The sequence below is a fragment of the Arvicola amphibius genome, chromosome 13, assembly GCF_903992535.2.
Source record: "Arvicola amphibius chromosome 13, mArvAmp1.2, whole genome shotgun sequence".
NCBI classification, from domain to species: domain Eukaryota; kingdom Metazoa; phylum Chordata; class Mammalia; order Rodentia; family Cricetidae; genus Arvicola; species Arvicola amphibius.
In genome coordinates this window covers 5,667,878-5,687,041 of record NC_052059.1, presented here as the reverse complement: position 1 = coordinate 5,687,041, position 19,164 = coordinate 5,667,878, and the positions used below count along the sequence as shown (strand labels likewise).

Genomic DNA, 19,164 nt, shown 5'->3' with positions numbered 1-19,164 from the left:
ATGGACGGTTGTCCTCCGCGGCCACCCGTGGGTCCACAAACATCGGGAAACAAACACCTTACCGGAGCGCAGCCTGCTCCTTTACCTCATTTGGCAGGTGGGTGGCTGGGGACCCTCTAGGCGCCAGAAACTAATGTATTGAACTTCTCAGCAACTGCTCTTCTTTGTAACATCAGCTCAAAACTTTGGGAACGGAGGAAAAAAAGAACTGTATCCAAAGATCCGGGAGTCAACGTGAACTTAACTGATCCGTGCCACTCGGGATGCACAGGGGTGTGAGCCACGTGTGGGGCGCACAGAGACTCGCTCAGGCTCCGGCGGAGGCTCAGGACCGCGGGAATCCCGACTGGGCACGGTCCCTCCTCCCCGGCAACGCTAGGCAAAAGGGTACGGCCGCTCATGTTTATTCACGCCCCTTAAACAGCCGGGTTCTCAACCGCTGGAACTACTCACTCAAGTCTAAGATCTTTCTGTCGGTCTGACTGGCTGGCTATTATTTATACTGCAGGAAAAAAAATCAGTTCCTGAAAAGGTCTCACCACCCATTCTGATGTTGGGTTGGCTCACGAGGGGGCTTGTCGCGGGAGCTGCGAATGAGCTCCCGGATTGTCCTAAAGGTCTAACCCGTGGTAGTTCAGATTTTTCTGGAAGACTTCACGTTTTCCTTGAAGACGAGGTCCGTTCCATAGTCGTAGGAGAATGCTGCCTCTTGGCTTTAATAGCCGCCCCCCCCCCCCTCCGCACCCATCAGAAAACTTTCAGGTTGCTAAACAACAACAAATGTTTTGAATGCGAATCTTCAGGGGTTAAATTCGTGGATGAGAGAGGGCGGTCCGGGTCACAAATCCTCACTTTAAAGTAATTCCATCCCTGGGGTGGGGTCTTCAGGACGTTCTTCTCTTCGGGAACCCTTTCTGCTGCTGCTGGTCCCGCTGGAGCGAGCGCAACCCGTTTCCTGCCACCTCCCTCCCCAGCAGGGTTTCAACTTTTCCGGCTGAAGCCGAAGGAGCCTGGCAGGGAGGTCAGTGCCCTGCTGAGGCCGTCAGGGAAGGTCTCAACCCCGCCTTGGTTGACCCCAAATTAGTGTCACTTCCGCCCCTTTGGTCCTCAGTCTGTCTGTCCCTTGACTTTTCTAGACTGGCTGTCCCTCCTTTCTTTGGTGTCGCCCTGTACCTCTCTTTTGCCCATGCTGTCCTGAAGAATCTTCCAGACTCTACAGGGTTCCTTTCTACACGGCTCCTTTAGCGTCCGTCGACTTGGAACTGGTCCTTGCAAAGTAAGACCACCAAGTCGATGGTTTAAAAAAAAAAAAAAAGCCTCAGCAGAACTTCATTTGAACTTGAGAGAGCTAGGAAATATTTCGGCACACAACTCTCGGGTATTATGCACGTAGTATCAGCCCCACCCAAAAACTTTGGCTTCTGGGGTAGCCCGCGTGGATCTCTAGCATGGTGAAATCTCGGTGTGGACTTGCATGTGTTGGGTTCACTCTCCTGCAAGCTAGAAAATAAAAAAGCTGGGACCCACTCCAAATCTCAGTCTCTCTCTCTCTCTCTCTCTCTCTCTCTCTCTCTCCTCTCTCTCTCTCTCTCTCTCTCTCTCTGTGTGTGTGTGTGTGTGTGTGTGTGTGTGTGTGTGTAGGCACGCTCGTGTGTGTTGACCGAGTAAACGAGATTTTGGAGATGGGCTACCACTGAGGAAAAAGAAAAGGCTGAAGACTCCCAGAACTCTCCAGGTTGCCTGCGGAGGATTGGGGGGCGGGGGGGGGGGGGGAGACAAGTTGGACTCCCTGGGGGGCCCTGAATTCCGTGAAATACTCTCAGGGAGAGCTGACTCCTTGGGAAGCTTGCTCCTCCCTGCTGGAGGTCTTGAGGGCCGTTTTTTCTAAGACTTTTGTCACTGCTCCCCACTTGATGAAAGGTTGGCCCCGGCAGAGACAATCGATATGAGAAGCTTCACTTGGTCTCTGTTACAGCAGACAGTACTTTTCCTTCTGGGATCTCAGCTAGCAAATGGCTAATTACCTTGGGGCGACCCTGAAATCTAATGGGGTGGGGGAGGCAGTTGTTTCGGGAAGTGTGAGTGCAAGAAAAATTAACCATTGAGGAATCTCTTCCAGTGGCGTGCCCGAAGACTACCTTGCAATTTCCCTTAGGAAATTTGGTGTTACTAGTCGCTCTCACTAGAGTGACTATTAGGCCGTGTGTCTCCAAGCCTTTGCCTAACACGATGATAAACACATCCAAGAAGAGCAACGAGGCCTTTGCAATTTGCACCTAAACTTGCTTGTCAAAAAGTCACTAAATAACCCCTCCCTGAGTGAAACCAGGACCTCAGAGGGCATAGAAATCAGCCACAGACGTCTTTGGATTTTAGTTTTCTCTCGAGTCCTCTGGAAGACTGGGCAGCAGAGGTGGGCTGGGGACGGGAAGGCAAGGTGAACGTGGAGGGAGCCTACCAGAACACGGTAACCCGACCCTTGTCTACTGGATGCCACTTTCCTGCTTTTCCAGGATACCCCCGAAGGCCCAGAAGCCACAGCAACAGAAAAACCCAGCCTGACAGCTCCCTGCCTTCTGTGCACCCACTACTCTAATCCTATGACATAGTTCATCCGAGAGACTCCCTTAGCTACAGGTGTTTTTGCATAGATCACCCCAAGATTTTCAGATTTGCCCAATTTCTAGGAATTTGTATGTTTTGAGAAGAGCCAAAAGCTAGAAGGCTCCAGTTACATTTTAAAATGAGCAAGGCTTTCCCACCACACTGGCACTTAGGCCAAATGGCTGGGGAGGGGGGCTTTTTTTGAGAACGGGAGGCACTCATTTTTGCCTTAATTGTAAATTTCACTGCCAGTTGTCAGGGAGGCCTGGAGTTGGCTGCCCAGTTCAGAGACCATGAGCCTCCACCTTTGCTAGGACACGTAGGCTGGGTGCTCCATAATCTGCTTTATTTCATTAACTGAAGGACAGCCTAGGCAGCGGCTGCAAAGTTAGACTGCGGGGTAGCCCAGCAGCCGCCAAGCCTGGGAATGAAACACGGGTAAGAAACCCTACGTTAGTAGCAAGGCCCATATGGATGCTTCCAGGGCAGGGAACCCAAGAGTGCCCAGACCACGGCAGGGTGGTGTGCAGCCTTGACTGGCAATTCAGCGAAGATGAGTCCCTCCTTCCCGTTCACTCTAGGTGGCTAGAAGCCAGAAGTGTGTGTGTGCACGGGGGAGACACACAAATAAGGCCTCTTTTTAAAAAATGCTTGTCTGTAAAGGTGTGAGCAGGGTTTCTTAGAAGAGCAAGCCAGCCTTGCTCTCCCAACTCCATCTTCCGCCCCCGCAGTGAGGACTGGGAAGAAATGAGAACAGGGATGTGAGTGAGGGCTCCTGTAATTTTAATACTTCTTCTTCTTCTTCTTCTTCTTCTTCTTCTTCTTCTTCTTCTTCTTCTTCTTCTTCTTCTTCTTCTTCTTCTTCTTCTTCTATCACCTCCTCCTTTTAGAATTTATCTCCGTCTTTGTCAGTGGACCAAGTAAGATGGGGGCAAAATCTTCATCAAGGTGGCCGCTCCTTCATGAGTAATAGCTGGAAAACTGAAAGGTGTCCTGCGATCTTCCCGTCCCATGAGGGGGCTGCGCCCCCCCACACCTGGCAAATTTATACTCGTTCATTCATTCACTCACTCATTTCACACTATCTATTCATGGAGCTCACCTATCATGTGCCAGACACTGATTCTGGAACACAGAAAGACGGGAAATGCGGCCCTCCCCGTGGAGCCGCAGGATTGGTCCCCTGGAATGCCTGCCAGGCGCGCTGCGGCACACAGCCCAGCCGGTAGACCCGAGGAAACATAACTTTTACTTCTCCTTTCCCTTTTCCTTTCTTCGACTAGCAAAGGACCATTAATTAGAAGAATAATTACGGCTACCCTATATTATTCCAACCTGTTCAATTTCTATCTGCTGCAGACAATGCTAATCATGGCAATTATGGCTTCTGTAAACACCCCGAGGCGGCACTCCCCCCCCCCCGCAGTGTGTGTGTGTGTTTTAAGAATATATATAAAAAGTTCCCCCGCTCATTTACATAGCTTCATCCTTACCTTTTCCCATTCAGCCCTAGCAAAAAGCATATCTATTCAAAGCCCTTGCAAAAAGCATATCCATTCAAAGGGCATTTAGTCCATTTCTTTCTTGGCGGGTAAACCTATTCATCAATTGTTCTGCCTTGTAGATCGCATTCTAATGCTAATCTAGCGTGTTAAATATCTTTTTGTTCCCCTTTCACCGTTTTGTTATTCAGTTTATCCAGTTTTGGTCACCCATTTTATTTATTTATGCGCCTGCTCCTATTCAGGGGCTCATGTATTTTTTATTATGTTGTTCCACTGTCACGCAGTGTCAACTTAGTCTATTCAATGGGGGCTACTTGAAGGCCGGAGGGACAAAGCCGGTACACATCGCGCCGCTATTCATTCCGGCCAGCTGGATCGGCTGAAAAAAAAACCTTGTGAAAAGAATCGCCTCACAATGGACACAGAAGAAGTGCACAATGCTAACAGTTTTCCAAATACCAGCGATTGGTTTCTTCACAATGAGGAGAAAGCCGTCGCTTTTTCTTAGCTCCACTTCAACAAACAACACTGTCACAAAACCTCCCAACCCCGCGTTTTGTTCCTGGACAAAACCTCCTCGACTGTCTAAACGCTCCCACTGAAGGACAAAAAAAGGAAAGAAAAAAAAGAAGAAAAGAAAAGAAAGCTCTTTTCACTATTTTCTTTTTTCCCCCTGCAAGAGAGAAAAAAAGAAAAAGGGGGGAGATTGTCAGTGAATTAATAATATCAGTCTTTTAAAAGAAAAAGGTTGACCTTTGAGATGCACTGGACTGAGGGAGAAAGAACAGGGGAGAGATTAATAAAGTTTGGATCCTTCCCCGCGGGGCCCCCCCCCCCCCCCCTCTCTCTCTCTCTCTCTCTCTCTCTCTCTCTCTCTCTCTCTCTCTCTCTCTCTCTCTCTCTCTCTCTCTCTCTCTCTCTCTCTCTCGGCTGCAAGAAAGACGCTGCCACTTCGGGCAGGCGCGACACTGGGACTAGCTCGGAGGACTAGCAGAGCGCCAAGGTAGCCGCGCTCTGATTGGCTGGCGGGCAAGTCCCTCTCCACCCCTAGTTTGTGCTTCTTAGGCGCCCTTGCAAAGGTACCGGCAGCCTGGGCAAGAGAGGGAGATGGACACTGGTTAGTCCTGGTTGGGGAGGGATGAGATTGTCCAAGGAAGAAACCTCAGAAGCTTCCTCGTCGGCGTCCCCGAGTCACCCCCCTGGCGTCAGAGTTCTCCAGCACAAGGCCTTATGCTTACACACATCACTTCCACCTGTTTGCTCAAAGCCCCAAGCAACAAGCTCGGTCCTTCTCAGACCAGGTTTGTGTAAAACTTTTAGGCACCCGCGACTGCAGAGAAACGTCGTGTTTCAAATAAACAAACTGAAAATCAGAAGGGCAGAACCGAGGTGGGGATAGGAGAAGAGAGCGAGGTGGCAGAAGGGCAGAGTCAAGAATGCACAGAAACAAAGATGGAGAGGCGCAGAAACCGGTTCTCTTTCCCTGGCCACGGCGCTATTTCTGTGGTTCACTTTCCGACTCTGGTACCCAGCCACTCGCACATTTTCCACACTTTCCTGCCTGAGCGCTGCTCCTGATACTCCATGCCCACCCCACCCCGGATACTGCAGTCTACTTGGCCAGAGGCCCTCTCTGGGTGTAGAACCCGCCAACTTGTTAGTTAAGATCACTGGAGATGTCTGATGAGGAGTCCCGGGAGTGCCGACAAAGTGCCAACTGCAGCGGGATGGCTGAGGATGCATCCCTGGTACTCCCCCGCCCCCACCCCGCCCTTTTACCAGTGCCTTCTTTCCTCCCCTTTCCCATCTTCCTAGACTTGTCTCATTCATGTATGCTCGAAAACCTTTCTCCCAGAAAATGCAGAACTTTGGGAAAGGGTGGGAGGAGGGGGCGCGAGGGGGCGGGGTATCTTCTGCGGCTGGGGCCCGAGCTGGTAGGCTGGGCTGAGAGGTAACCGAGATTTAGGGCTGGGGTGATTTCCAGCAAGCCGCAGGAAGTTCCGTGTTGAGAAGTGACGGGCTGCTACAAAAGAGAAAGACGAAGCTTTGAAAGGATTTAATTAACCGTGTCAGGGATAATTACCCCTGGACAGTCCAAATTAGTTTTGCATAATCGCTCAGAACCATATGAATTAACTTATAATATTGCAAAGAGCCCGGGGAATAACAGGAGAGGGATCGTTTTAATTACTGAATCAGGGTCAAACCAGCAGAGCCTATTTCTCACATTTCCAAAACTTTTCATGGTTTTTAAAATATTATTCCGTTGGGGGAAAACAATGACTTTAAAGACTCGGGCACTTATGAAGATGTGCCGCTCGGGATGACTTCTGTCAATGGGGAAACAGGTTTAAGACTTCTACATACAGAATCCTGCGGCTTCCCAACTCAGGACTTGGGTTTTCCTGAGTTTCAGACACCCCACCCGCCCGCCCTCGAAATATCTGCCAGTGCCCTATCATTTTCTTTCTAAAACTAAAACGCTGTATGGACTTAAACTCGTCTCGAGTGGAGACTTGCCTAGCACTGGAAAGCCAGCCCTCTGGTTAGAATCTGCCACAGTGCGCGTCTATTTGAAAGCTATTAGCACGACAGAACAAAGCCCCAAGGAGGCCAAAAGTTGTACATTTCTGTTGGCACTGATTACCCTTCCAAGTAAATCCTTAAAGTGCAAATAAGGAATACCCTAAAGATATGTGAACAAATTACACCGATTTAAGTGGCGGGGCTGCTCTGCAAACAAGATAAAGTGGTCGGGCAACTTTCCCCTCTGAAAACGTGGCTGGAAACCTGGAGCAGTCTCGCCGTTCTCAAAGGGCTCCCTTCTGCTGGTTCATGAATGCCTGCCCCCACCCCCGAAAGATAATGCAACTACTTGGGTTTTTTTCTTTTTTTTTAAATCTTTCCTATTCACGATTAAAAATGTGATAAATCAGGTTTTTGGCCCTGAATAACAATGACTTGATTTAGATTTCCTAGTAAATCTATTCAAAAGTGAAACAGAGACGGCCTTTGGAGGATACCTTACATTTCACCTGGGCCAGGCACTGTAAGGGCAATTCAGATAAAAATCTTGTTAGGAACTCAACAAGAAATAGAGGATTTTCTCTTTTCCCTGGTTCAGGCTTTATTTAAACTCTTTGTTCAAAAAAATGAACAGAGTGATAGCAAGATTCTAATTTACAGATATAGCTTAGACGCATCTAATATTAAATTAGAAGATCGCACAAGAAATCCATTTACACATAAAAGTTAAAACCAATAATTAAACTTTTAAAACTTTATCTTACATAAAGCCAAAATGAAACTAAATACATGTTAGCAACTTCATTCACAAACATTAGTCAAAATATATACATTTAAAAAGAAAAACGCTATAATTTGAGGAAGTTTTCTTTTTTCTAAAATGTATTTCATCAGAATTTGCAAGTGAATTGCAGGCAGTCTAGAAAATAAGCTAATCGGAAAGGGAACTCCGAAAAACACATTAAACAGCGCGTGGCAGAGGAATGCTAAATGACAATGAGGCATCTTTAAAAACAATTCTGTGCTTTCTTTCTGTTTTTCTTTTCCAGTTTTGCTAAGTAATAAATATATAGTTACGACCCAGACAAAAACGTCTGATTTAATGTTAGATAAAATTGCGATTCTGAAATAGTTCCGCAATTCTTAAAAGTTAACTTTGACATTTGCTCAACATGTTTTTTTTTTTTTCTGTTTTTGAGTCTAAAACCGACTCAAATTTAGGGCAACGAGAATAACACATTTTCCAAGACCCAATGCTTTCATTGACATACACACATTTACAGTCTTGAGGTGAACTCAGCCTTGAGGGGAAACGAGCAAGCGAGCTCTCCATACTTTTGTAAACCTCGTCACAAGTCCAAGCCAGTGGACTCAGGGAGACGTCTAGTAGATTTTCCAGGGATAGAATATCCAACTGACAACTTCCACCCGCACAGATTTTTTTTTTTTTTTGCATTTCTTTTTCTTGGGGAAGAAAGAAAAAGAAAAGAAAAAAGAGCTCCCGCTTTGATTTGCATACGGGATGAAACAAAAGAAACGGCGATCATCTCCCATACAAAGGCCAGATTCGAGCCGGTCACTGGTCAGGAGCAGATCCGGTGTGGGGTCTGCAGAGTTCTGCAGGGTTCAAACAATACGGGCTGAAGAAGGCAGCCCGGAGCCACCCTTCTTTAAGAACCTAAGGACAGGTCATCAACTCTCCCCTTTGCCACATTTTTCAAACCTAACGTCAGAACCGGGTGCATGCAACACAGACCGAGGAGGACCGGGAGGGAGGATCGATGAGACACACACACAAAAGCAAAAAATCCAACCAACAAAACGGGAAAGCCCACCGTTGTGTTAAAGTTTCTCCTCCCACCCACCTCTACGGGTAAACGCAACAGGTTCCGAAGTGCAAAGCAAACACCGAGCTGGCGGACGCACACCACCTCGCTCTTAAAGCTGGCTGCAGAAGTGCGGGTGGGAAGGGATCCTAGAATCCACACGCACACTCTCGCTCGCGCCCTCGAGCGCTCGGCCACTCTAGCCCCGGCTGGCTGGCATCTCCGCCTCTGCCCGACACCTATACATCTATGTACATACAAACCGGGGCCCCGGTCGCCCGAGGGCGCACCGGAAGGCCGCCAGTCTCGTACCTATACATATGTACACGTGCGCACTCAGGTCCTCGCGGGTGGGCCCCGCAGGGTCATAGCGCGGCGGCGTACGCCGCGGGGTAGGGGTCCAGCTGAGGCTTGCCCATGCCTGGCAGCAGGATGTAGGCAAGCGGCGGCTGCAGCCCGGGGCTGGGCCACGCGCTGCAGTTGCACGGGATCATATAGCCCGGGTTGCCCGGGCTGGGGTGCGAGTGCGTGTGCCCCCCGGCGGCCGCCGCGGCCGCTGCAGCCGCCGCCGCCGCCCCGTGGAAGGCGCCCGCGCCCGCGGTCGGGTACCCGAGCGACGACGCGTACGGCAGGCCGGACGACGACGAGGAGATCTCTGCCATCTTGGAGCCCAGGTCGAGCAGCGAGTAGGGGCTGCCCGCAGCGGCGGCGGCAGCGGCGGCGGCGGCGGCGGCCGCCGACTGCGGGAAGAAGACGCGCGCGGCGGCGGCGGCGGCCGCGGCAGCCGCCTTCTCTGGGTTGGCGAGCAGGGACTCGGGGACCAGGCCTCCGCCCGCGCCTGCGTGCAGCCCGGCTCCCGCCTTGAGCGCCGGGTGCTCGGCGTCCGCCACGCCTCCCAAGCCGTAAGGCACCGGGAAGGCGAACTTGTCCTTCTTGAGCAGCGTCTTGGGCTTGCGCCGGGGCCGGTACTTGTAGTCGGGATGCTCTTTCATGTGCATGGCTCGCAGGCGCTTCGCCTCGTCGATAAACGGCCTCTTCTCCGACTCGGTGAGCAGCTTCCACTCGGCGCCCAGGCGCTTGCTAATCTCGGAGTTGTGCATCTTAGGGTTCTCCTGGGCCATCTTACGCCGCTGAGCCCGCGACCACACCATGAAGGCGTTCATGGGGCGCTTGACGTGGTCCACCGGCTTGGACATGCTGTCGCCGTGCCGCGGCTGCAGCCCGCCGCCGCCGCCGCCGCCACCCGGGCCCTCGGCCTCTGCCCGGAGGAAATCAATGTTGACTGCTAGTGGGCACCCGCTCAGCCGGCGACCGTGCGTCCGGGTGTCGTTCCCGCTAGGGAAGAGGGGAGCTAGAGGACCAGCCCAGGGCCGGGGCGCTGCGTTCCGGGACACCGGGGTCTCTCTGGCCGAACTCTAGGAAAAATCCTCTCCGGGACCCTGGAACTTCTCGACAGTGTCCCCACTCCGCGGTGGCACTTTGCTCTCTGCTTCCTTTTTGTCGTTCTGTCCGGTTGCCTTTGCTCGCCAACTCCCTGCAGGTGGCCACTGCCTGGAACGGCTCTGCCCTCTCCAAGGTCTCCAATGCCTTAAATGCCAAGCAGCCCCGAAAGTTGAGAGAGGGAGGATCCACCAAGTTGAGCCGAGGAGCCCGCCGCCGCGTGCTGCCAAGTGCCAAAGGGGGCTCTCGGCCGCTGGAGTGTTTGGGTTTTCCGCGGTGACTTTCTCATTTGACAGAAGCAGATGGGAGTGGGGGAGGGGTGGCCCGCGAAGAGGAAGAGGAGGGGGAGGGTCTGGGCACGCAGAGCACCGCGTTGGGTAGAAACAAACACACCACCACACCACCGGCCAGTCCGGTGGAGTCAGGGCGCGCTGATGGAACCCCTGATCCGATAGCTTTGCTGAGGGTGGCCACTGTCCCCTGGCACCTGATTCTGGAGAGTCTCTCTCTGCGGCTTCGCTCAGGAGAGGCGAGGAAAGAGGAGAGATGAGGTTTTGAGCAAGCCCGAGTCGCCGGGTCTCAGTGGAAACCGTCCGGGCTTTCCGAATCGCTGCGTCGGGCTGTCCCCCGGGCCATGCTTGCTCCGCTGGCTCCCAGCCCTTCCAGGCTCGCACGCCGACTCGGGCTCCAGGAGCACTCCAGGCGTGGAGGGCGGCGCCGTGCAGCGCTGCGGGCAGGGCCCGGGCTGCTTCTCCTCCGGCCTCCGGTCTTCGTAGCCAGACACTAGCAACTAACTTCTTGGAAGTTTCCGGCCCGGGCTCAGCCGCGCCCCTCTAGGTGAGCTTGCTGCGAAGCGTGCGCCCGTCTGCGTGTGTGTGCCGTGACCCGGAGTCCCTCTCTCCCGGCTTCTCCAGGGGCGGTGAGTTGGATGGGTGCAGGGACCCAAGGTACTGGAAGGGGGAGGGGGAATTAAAGAAAACGCGCCATCACCTCGGGTCGCAGGTCTGCGCTGGGGCTGCTCCTGCTTCCCCGACTCGGGGCCCCTTCCGGGCCCAGGCCGCTGCTCCGCCGCTCCCAAGGTGGCTGGAGCCCTCTGTAGCAGCTCAGGTGAGTGTCGCCACCTGCGAGTGTAGGCGCTGGCAGCGGGCGCTGGGTGTGCATGTCCAGCCGCGACAGTGTGTGAGTGTGTGTGAGTGTGTATATCCTGGGTGTGCGGAGGAGGAGGAGCCGGGGACTCCAAGAGGGAGGAGGGACCAGCGGAGCCTCCTCCCGCTCTCCCCCTCCCCTACCTGAAATTAACAGGATTCCCCCCCCCCCCCCCCCCCCCCCCGCCTTTCGCCCCCTCCCAACACTCCTCCTCCTACTCTTTTTCACTTTGAGCGCAGGTTTAGGCGAGTGGAGAGTCCGCCGCGCGCCGCGGAGTCTGCGCACTGTTCGGCGCTTGGCAACCCTTGGTGTCACTGGCGGCTGCCCCTGTTCGACCCGGCGCTACAGCGGCTCTGCTGGCGGCTCCGGAAAGCCTCTTTCCGGGAGGATAAAGGTGGTACACCCGAGGAGAGGACCTGCGAGAACTACGGTGGAAGAGGGTTAAGCCTGAGGAGGTGTGGTGGGGACGAGGGGGGAGTCGTCTTCGAAAATACTTGAAACTGTTCCGAAAGGCAAGAAAGTGCTCATTTTCCTTGGAGGGCCGGATGGTTCCCGCATTTTCTTGCCTGGTGATGCACTCAGTCCGAGGTAGTGGAGCGAAAAATAGCTTAGGATGGCTAGGGCGTTGGGGGCAAGCTTTCGGCAAAGGAACGAGCCTAGGCTCAGTCTGAATCCTCATCCGAATACCCAACTCTTTCACAATTGTCTTCAGCCTTGTTTTGATTTTTTTTTTTTAAAATCTGGCCATCAGAGCCATCTCGTCATCTCTTTAATATCACAGTTTCTCCACCGCATGGTGGGGGGGAAGGTGCCTCAAATCAGAAGTATAAATCATTTCTCTAAACAAATAAAAACCCATGTTCCACACTGGACTACGTTTATGCTGTTGGCGCACATTTTCTTGCTTGGTAATTAGAGCAATTATAATTGACGCTCTGAAGAAAAATCAAAAGGCGTAGTTTTGTTTGCACCCCCCTCCCCCATCTCCCTGGGATTCCCCCTTCCCCCAGGTAGTTTGTGCTTCAGGTAGTTCGCTTGCCTTCTTACTTTGGCTGTTTGCAAGTAACAAATTTGTATAAACAGTTAAAAATTTTAAATGTCTTTTTGCAATTTATGTTCAGTTCTTCACACACCGGACCCTTAAAGCACTGATTGTAATTACGGCGGCGTTGCCGTGCACTGTTTCGTGCGTCTATTTATTTAAGAATTAGGCTTGTTTTGTTGCTCGTTTAAATTGAAGAATAGCGATTGCTTTTGAAAATGTTGGTTGGGATGACAGACATGCCAGTCAGCAGTGGCTAAGTGGTTTCTGTTTTCCTTAGCTGTCATGTTTGTAAATGCTTGTTTCGTATTGTTTTTGCCCTTCTGTTGCTAAAACAATTGAACTGATTACTTTAGAATCATACTTCTTTAACACACTCTAGAAGACACTGTCATTCACAGACTCTGGGTGGTGCAATGTTAAGACACTAGCAGATGTAATTACATAGACTAGGATATTAAATATACTGTTTCATGATGATAAACTACAAAATTACCATCTCTGAGCTTTCAGCCTACCAACTTGTATAATAGGTTTGAGACAAAAATATTACACACTGACACACAAAGAGCGTATGTATGGAGACACAATATATGAAAACTGTTATTCACTAATCATTCTGAATAAAATTGAGTCTAATAGTGAAAATTATCTTGATATAAAAATGATTGAAGGTTGAAGAAATTAATTCATGTTGGTATTTTAAACGATTTTATGTGTCACGTTTGTTTTTGAAATCTTCAATAAATTATGACTGCACTGAAATGTTTGTATATATGACCAAAAGCTATGCTTATATATGCTATACGTTGTCAATATCAACTACATCAGACTTCCTCAGGTAGCCCTGGTGTAAACTGCAATTATACCTTTAAAGTGAACGAACCAAGTTAGACAGTTCTGTAGAAAGCAAAGGCACAGACAGAACACGACTATGTGTGTTGCACATAATGTGTTCACTAGACACAACTTTGCACATTGCAGAATGGGAGGAGTTTTATTTATCTGCTCTGGACTTTTTGAGGATCAGTATTCTTGGCCTGAGACCTTCACGTCCAAGAAAAGGGTACCCCAGTGATTGTGAGTTTAAGTGGGTCCCTGTTATCCGTCAGCCATTAGACATCTGGCCTGAACCTGGCTGAGCTTTTAATAAAGAAAAACTCCAAACCACTGTTACGTAGACATACTCAAATCTAAACTCACTTTTAATGTGCTCCTGTGCTGTGTTCCTGTTGGTAGAGTGGTGTGTGCAGTTCTCTCTGGGTGGCCCGTGTGAGGAGGTTACAAAGGACAAAGACATTGCAGAGACCTGAAGTGTGATGGTCTTGTCGCATGAGTCCAGGCTGCCTGCTCAGCAGCCCCTGGAAAGGGTCTGTTTCCCCGAGGGACACAGTAACACCTAGAGCTACAGTGTCAGATAGGAAATGGAGACACTTGCAGGGAAGTTTGTAGGTGCCCAGATAGTCCGCTTCCTTCTTTTCCCTTATAGCCTCCTCTGTAATTGGTCTCCTTTCCAACCCCACAACCTTCACTAGGAGGCAGCAATGAGGTTGATTGGAGTAGAAAAGTACCTGGCAATAGAAAATCAGCCGGCTCCATTACCTTCTTCCGAAAGGACTGGGAGTCCTCAGGTTCCAATACGAACCAACACACTTTCCTCCATCTTTTCAACCATCCTCCTCTTCCTCCTCTCTCCCCTTTCCCCTCCCTCCATCCTCCTTCCTCTTTCTCTACTCCCCTCGTGTGGTATTTTAACTGCATGGTTCAGGAAGCAAAGGCGATAGATACTCTCACCATTCAGAGACCACACCCCTCTCGGTGAGACCCACCTGGATGCGGAGAGGGCAGCTATGGTGGTGGAGCTCTGAGGGTCAACTCTTCAGCACACGCTGCTGTGAAGGACTCTTACTTTAAGGGATGCACCAAGCAGCCTGCCGGACCTGTTAGGAAGGAAGGGGTCAAATGATGACGGCTGCCAGCATTTTTAGGCTTTTGTTCCAGCTCTGCTTTCCTACTTAGCTCCATAAGGCGGTAGTGATGGAGTCCAGTCAGGACCTCAGAGAATTAGAGAGCAGGTTAAGTCAACAGCTACAAATGTGGCTGTTTCCTGTGGCTGTGAAGTGCTTGTCTGTTTGAGGTTCTGGTCCCTTGATTTTCACCTTACTTGTGCTGATCAGGTTTGGAAACACCTTTCTCTTCTTGACAGTGTCCAAGAAGGCTGACAATAGCTTAAAGACCTTTCCCAAATGACAAAGCAAGAAACACCAAAGCTGTCCCCTTCTGCCTCTTCAACCTCCTGCCCTCCCCACAAAAAGACCCCTTCTAATCTAAGACGATTGCACAAAATCCCAAGTTTAGGCCTCAAGAACCCTGCAGAAGTAGCAGAGAGCTTTAATTCTTTGTAGATAAGTGCTTTAAAGCCATTTTTGGGGGGGTGGTGGTAGTGGTGGTGGTTGCTATGCTGAGCAAATCCGGAAATGCACAGCTTCTCATTTGCCCTGTGGAATCCTCCCAACTTTCTGGAGTTCTCAAATGGAGACTGAATTTGGGAGTGGGGCTGGGTTGATCATGCCTTAATCACCAGTACCTTCTGTTGATTAGAGAAAGAACAAACCTGGGAGAAGTTCTCGCAGATGCCCCTGCTGCTGCCTGGGTGGTGCCTGGGAGCTCATTCGAAGCAGTTTTCTGGCTACCAGGACTGAGTTCTTAAGGGACTAGGCCTTTCACATGGACCATCTTTCTGTGTTTTTAGGAAAGGTCTCTAAAGTAAGAGTTACATCTCTAATTTACAGGTTGGAAAATGGAGCCGGAGAGCAAGTGAGTCCTTTGATGTAGCCCAATGACAAATGACTGGATTTGCATTATTCTGGTTACTTCAGCCTCCACCTCTGGGAGCCCCAGTGGGCAGGTGGGCAGTCTCTCCTGTCTTCCTAGTTTCTTAGCCTTTTTATGACTCAGTTAGGGCCCTCTGAGGGGATGCAGGGGAGCGGCTGATGGTAATTCTCTTGTAAAGTATTCCAAGGGCCCACAGCCCCCTGAGGATCCCTCCCAAAGTCCCTGGTCTACTGCCAGCTTTCCTCACCCACGTGGTGTCATCTGCAGTCCTCTGCTCTAAGTCCCTGGACCTCCCGAGGCAAACACTGAGCCACTGCCAGCCCCGTGTAACCCGGGTGACTGAGCACCTTCCTCTGATAGCCAAGGGCTGCTAAGGGCTCTCAGACAGCTATCTAATCTTAGGCCTCTCCCGCTCCCTCTACCAACCACTCCAGCTTCCTTTTGTGAACCATATTTGGCTTAATCACAGTTCTCAATTCATGATACATTCTCATAATTAGTCAACCTATCAGTAGCCTGCTTTTATTATTTAGTTCATCTATATCTATATCTATATAGATATAGATATCTCTCTCTCTCTCTATATATATATCTATATATAAACATGCATGAATCTACTACCCAAAATAAACCTGTCCATAAACTTAAATCTAACTAGATAATGTGTGCAGTAAACTTCTCACCAGCCCCCAAACCTAGCCTAAACATTTGATGTTTGTATAGTTTTTTTTTTTTTAAATCTAAAGTATCCTTGAACATGATTGTTTTAGTTTTTTAACTTGTGAAAGGTTTCTCCAGGAAACTTTGTAGTCTCTATTGACTTCTTCCACCTAACTGTTGTTTGGGGACATTAGTACGCCCTGTTCATTCATCTTAGCAGCCGTGTGATGTTCGTGTAAACATGCTGCCGTATACTTCTGCTAACTACCTTGTTGATGGCATGTACAGGCGTTCCCGATAGTGTCCCCTGCCACTTGTACCAGCGTGAAATCTGTAAAGTGGGAAATTCACGTCATGCTTATTTCTATGCCTTTTACTGGTTTAGTTCACACATGCATGTGTTTATATGTGTGTGTGTGTTACATACAAACAGATATTATTTACAACTATAACTACCATCCTTTGTTCATTATACGTGGGTGATAATACATACACACATATGTTTGATATGTATACATGTATATATATATTATATATGTGAATCAGTTTCATTATCTTTCAGATGTTTGGTCTTGTAGGAATTATTCTCTCATGACCAGCATCTCTCTGAAATTGTTATTTGTAGATACCATGAGGTTCACTTATTCCATATAGATCCTCAGGCTCTAGAACTAACAACAGAGAAAGCTACCCTGTTCGCTCTTCATTAGAGCTGCCTTGCCCCACCTGAGGTCCATGAGCACTGATAACTGTTTTGCTTCATAATTTAGTTCTGCTGTCTGTCTGTTTTTGCATTATCTGGTATAGCAAATTCTGTTATTGTTATTCAAAAATATTTTGAATACTCAGCCTTTGTGTTTATACACAAATCTGAGAACAGAATGTCTGGTTACAGATATTATTTAAGACCCCGACTCTTTTGGATAGCCTTTAAAATTAAGGTTGCTATAAGCCTGCGTGTTGAAAATTGAATGTTTATAATATTGACCTTATAATTCATGAACCTAGTATCTCTTCATTAATTTTGCTGAAATGAAATAAAATTTATTTCTCTCAGTGAGATCTCTGTGTGTGTTTGAATAAAATTCTTACATCGCTATTATTTGTAGGTTTTTAGAGTTTTTAAACTCCATTTTATTTTTTAAACTAGCTTACAAAATAATGTTTTTATTACTGCATTTACATACATTTTAAAATATTTAAAATATTTTAAAACACTTATTTCTAAGATAAAGAGCATTTTTTAAGATGCTGCCTTCAAAAATGATGTCTTTTGGGGGTTTAATTTTCTCCTTATCGTCAATGGTTAGAAATCATTTGATTTTTATGTTGATTTTTAAATGGCAACCATGACAGCAATTAAACATATATTCATTTACCTACTTAGTTTTGAGACAGGGTCTTACTGTTTTGCCTTGAACTGATGGCTTTGAACCAGAGGTCATTCTGTCTTAGCTTGTGCCACCATCCAACTTGAAAGCACTTTAACTCAAGTGATTCATGCTAGTGTCTTTACATTAGGAACATCTATAATCCTGAGAGTTTCATCCTCCTTCCTGGCCCTGTGGACTTTATTTCCCTTTTGTGTCTCACTGTACTGTCCACCCTTCATTCCTGAGCAGAGGGGAGATCTTTGTCTCTGTGCTGACCTGTGACTGGCTTCCAGGAGGAAGTCATAAGTTTTTGATTTTTTGTTTATTTGCTTTCAGAACTTGGTACTTTGAACAATCCAGATATTCCGGCCTTTTGCCACCAAACCCACAGGCACACACAGATGTCCCCACAATCTTTCTTAGTTATCTCTTTCTCAGTTTAGACAGCTGGGCAACCAAGACATGATTCTTTATCTCTAGAGTAAGAACCCTGCCTCACTGCAGCCCTTCATGTTTGGAAGACAGGTCAGAGCCTTCAACTTCTCCACACGATCCAAACCTACAGAAGGATGCTTGTTTTACTTAGTTGTTTTTTTTCTAATTTGTTTAGTATTTGTTTCTTTTCTTTGTAGTCAGGAGGCAGCCTGGTCTACAGGGTGAGTTTCAGGGGAGCCAGTGATACACTGAAAAATCCTGTCTTGAAAACCAAGCAATTTTTTTTTTTTAAAAAAAAGCAATACAAAGTCAGGAAAAGCAAAGTCATAATTCCTTCTAATTTTTCCTACATGAACATGAGAGGACCTCAAGCAGGAATTCTGATTATTAAAAACCAGTGCTTGACCTGACAGCATCAGCCCAGCTGCCTGAAAAGCTGACTAATGACCTCAGTGCACTTCTTGTCTCCAGGCATTTGGAAAGCTACACTCCTTTTGGATGCTCTGTTTGTGCGCTAAACATCTCCGCATACTAACTTCCTGAATGACCTGTCCTCTTGATAACTGTCAGCCTCCAGTCTCACAGTCCAGTCTATGTTAGGAGTGGCTGCCATGCAGTGCTGGTTTCCGTGCTCTCTGGAAGCCATGTCGGATGTTTGTGCATGCATGTCTGAGAGTAAATCCATCTATTGTTGACAGACAAAGCCCTGTTCGTGCTAACATTTATCTTTGTTTATTCATTGAAGACAAAAGGGGCTCTCATTATATCACAACTCTTTTTTCGTAAAGCATTGTATCAGCTGTTTTATCAATGAAATCCCCTCTTGGCTATAAGGTCACATGGGAGTGACTTGGGAGGCTAGGAGCAACTAGACAAGAGAATTTTATCAGATGCATTCACTAGCAATAGCTTCAAGTAGCTTTTTAAAGAAACCCTTTTTTTTTCTCATGATTCCAACAGGGTCAGTTAAGGACTCCAAGCTTACTGCTTCATATCTTAGCTCAGCTACCATAAAGTAGTGCCAGTCACTCTTGGTTACAACTATTAACCCCCAACGTTTCCTCATTCAACTTTAAACACCCCAAAGGCCAGAACTGTTATCTTTTTTACCTTTATACCTTAACACCAAGCAAGGCTCCTGGCATCAAATAAGTGCTTAATAAATGGTTGACAATGAGTGAATCAGCCACATGCTCTATGTCCAAGTTTGCACAGGCAAGAAGAAAAAAACAGGATGAGGATTTAACACCATGATTCACATACAGTGTTGCTAAAATAATCTTAATTAATTAATCCCCATGATGTCTGGACTAGAATTAGAAATGACAAGACTTAATGTACTCCCATGTAAAAATCCTATATCCTAGCCTCTGTCATCAAGAGAAATGGTTAAGAGCATTTGTTGCTGTTGCAGAAGACCTGAGTTTGGTTCTCAGTACCCACATGGCAGCTCACAACAGCCGGTAATGGCAGTCCCAGAGTATCTGATGCCCTCTTCTGGCCTCTCTGGGCACCTGCCCACACGTGATGTTCATACCGACAAGCAGGCACACATATACACATTAAAATAAAATAAGGCATATAAGATGTGGTTTACCCTTCTCTTTCTCTGTGATCAACTTGCGGTTATTCAACTTCTTAATTAATAAAAATGAAGATGTATCAAATATGGCTTGCCTTGTCCTCTCTCCATGATCAATTTGTGGTTATCCAACTTCTTAACTAAAAAGATTTTTTTTGGTTGTTTTTACAGTTCTTTATTTATTTCTTTT

At 48.2% G+C, this 19,164-nt stretch overlaps 1 protein-coding gene across 2 annotated transcripts; it reads right to left on the bottom strand.

The window, feature by feature from the left end:
- Window positions 1-8,826: 8,826 nt before the first annotated feature.
- On the bottom strand, window positions 8,827-9,657 carry Sox21 (SRY-box transcription factor 21). 2 transcript variants are annotated; one of them, XM_038310731.1, is made up of 2 exons: window positions 9,221-9,657; window positions 8,827-9,154 (listed from the first exon to the last, which is right to left on the bottom strand). In XM_038310731.1, exons 1-2 carry the CDS (start codon window positions 9,655-9,657, stop codon window positions 8,827-8,829), a joined length of 765 nt encoding a protein of 254 aa, XP_038166659.1. The 2 variants fall into 2 exon arrangements, with proteins under 2 accessions (XP_038166659.1, XP_038166658.1); XM_038310730.1 differs by having other exon boundaries at window positions 8,827-9,657.
- Between the last annotated feature and the right edge of the window lie 9,507 nt (window positions 9,658-19,164).

Coding starts and splice junctions, on each gene's coding strand:
- Sox21 (XM_038310730.1), bottom strand. CDS start 9,657: ATGTCCAAGCCGGTGGACCACGTCAAGCGCCCCATGAACGCCTTCATG.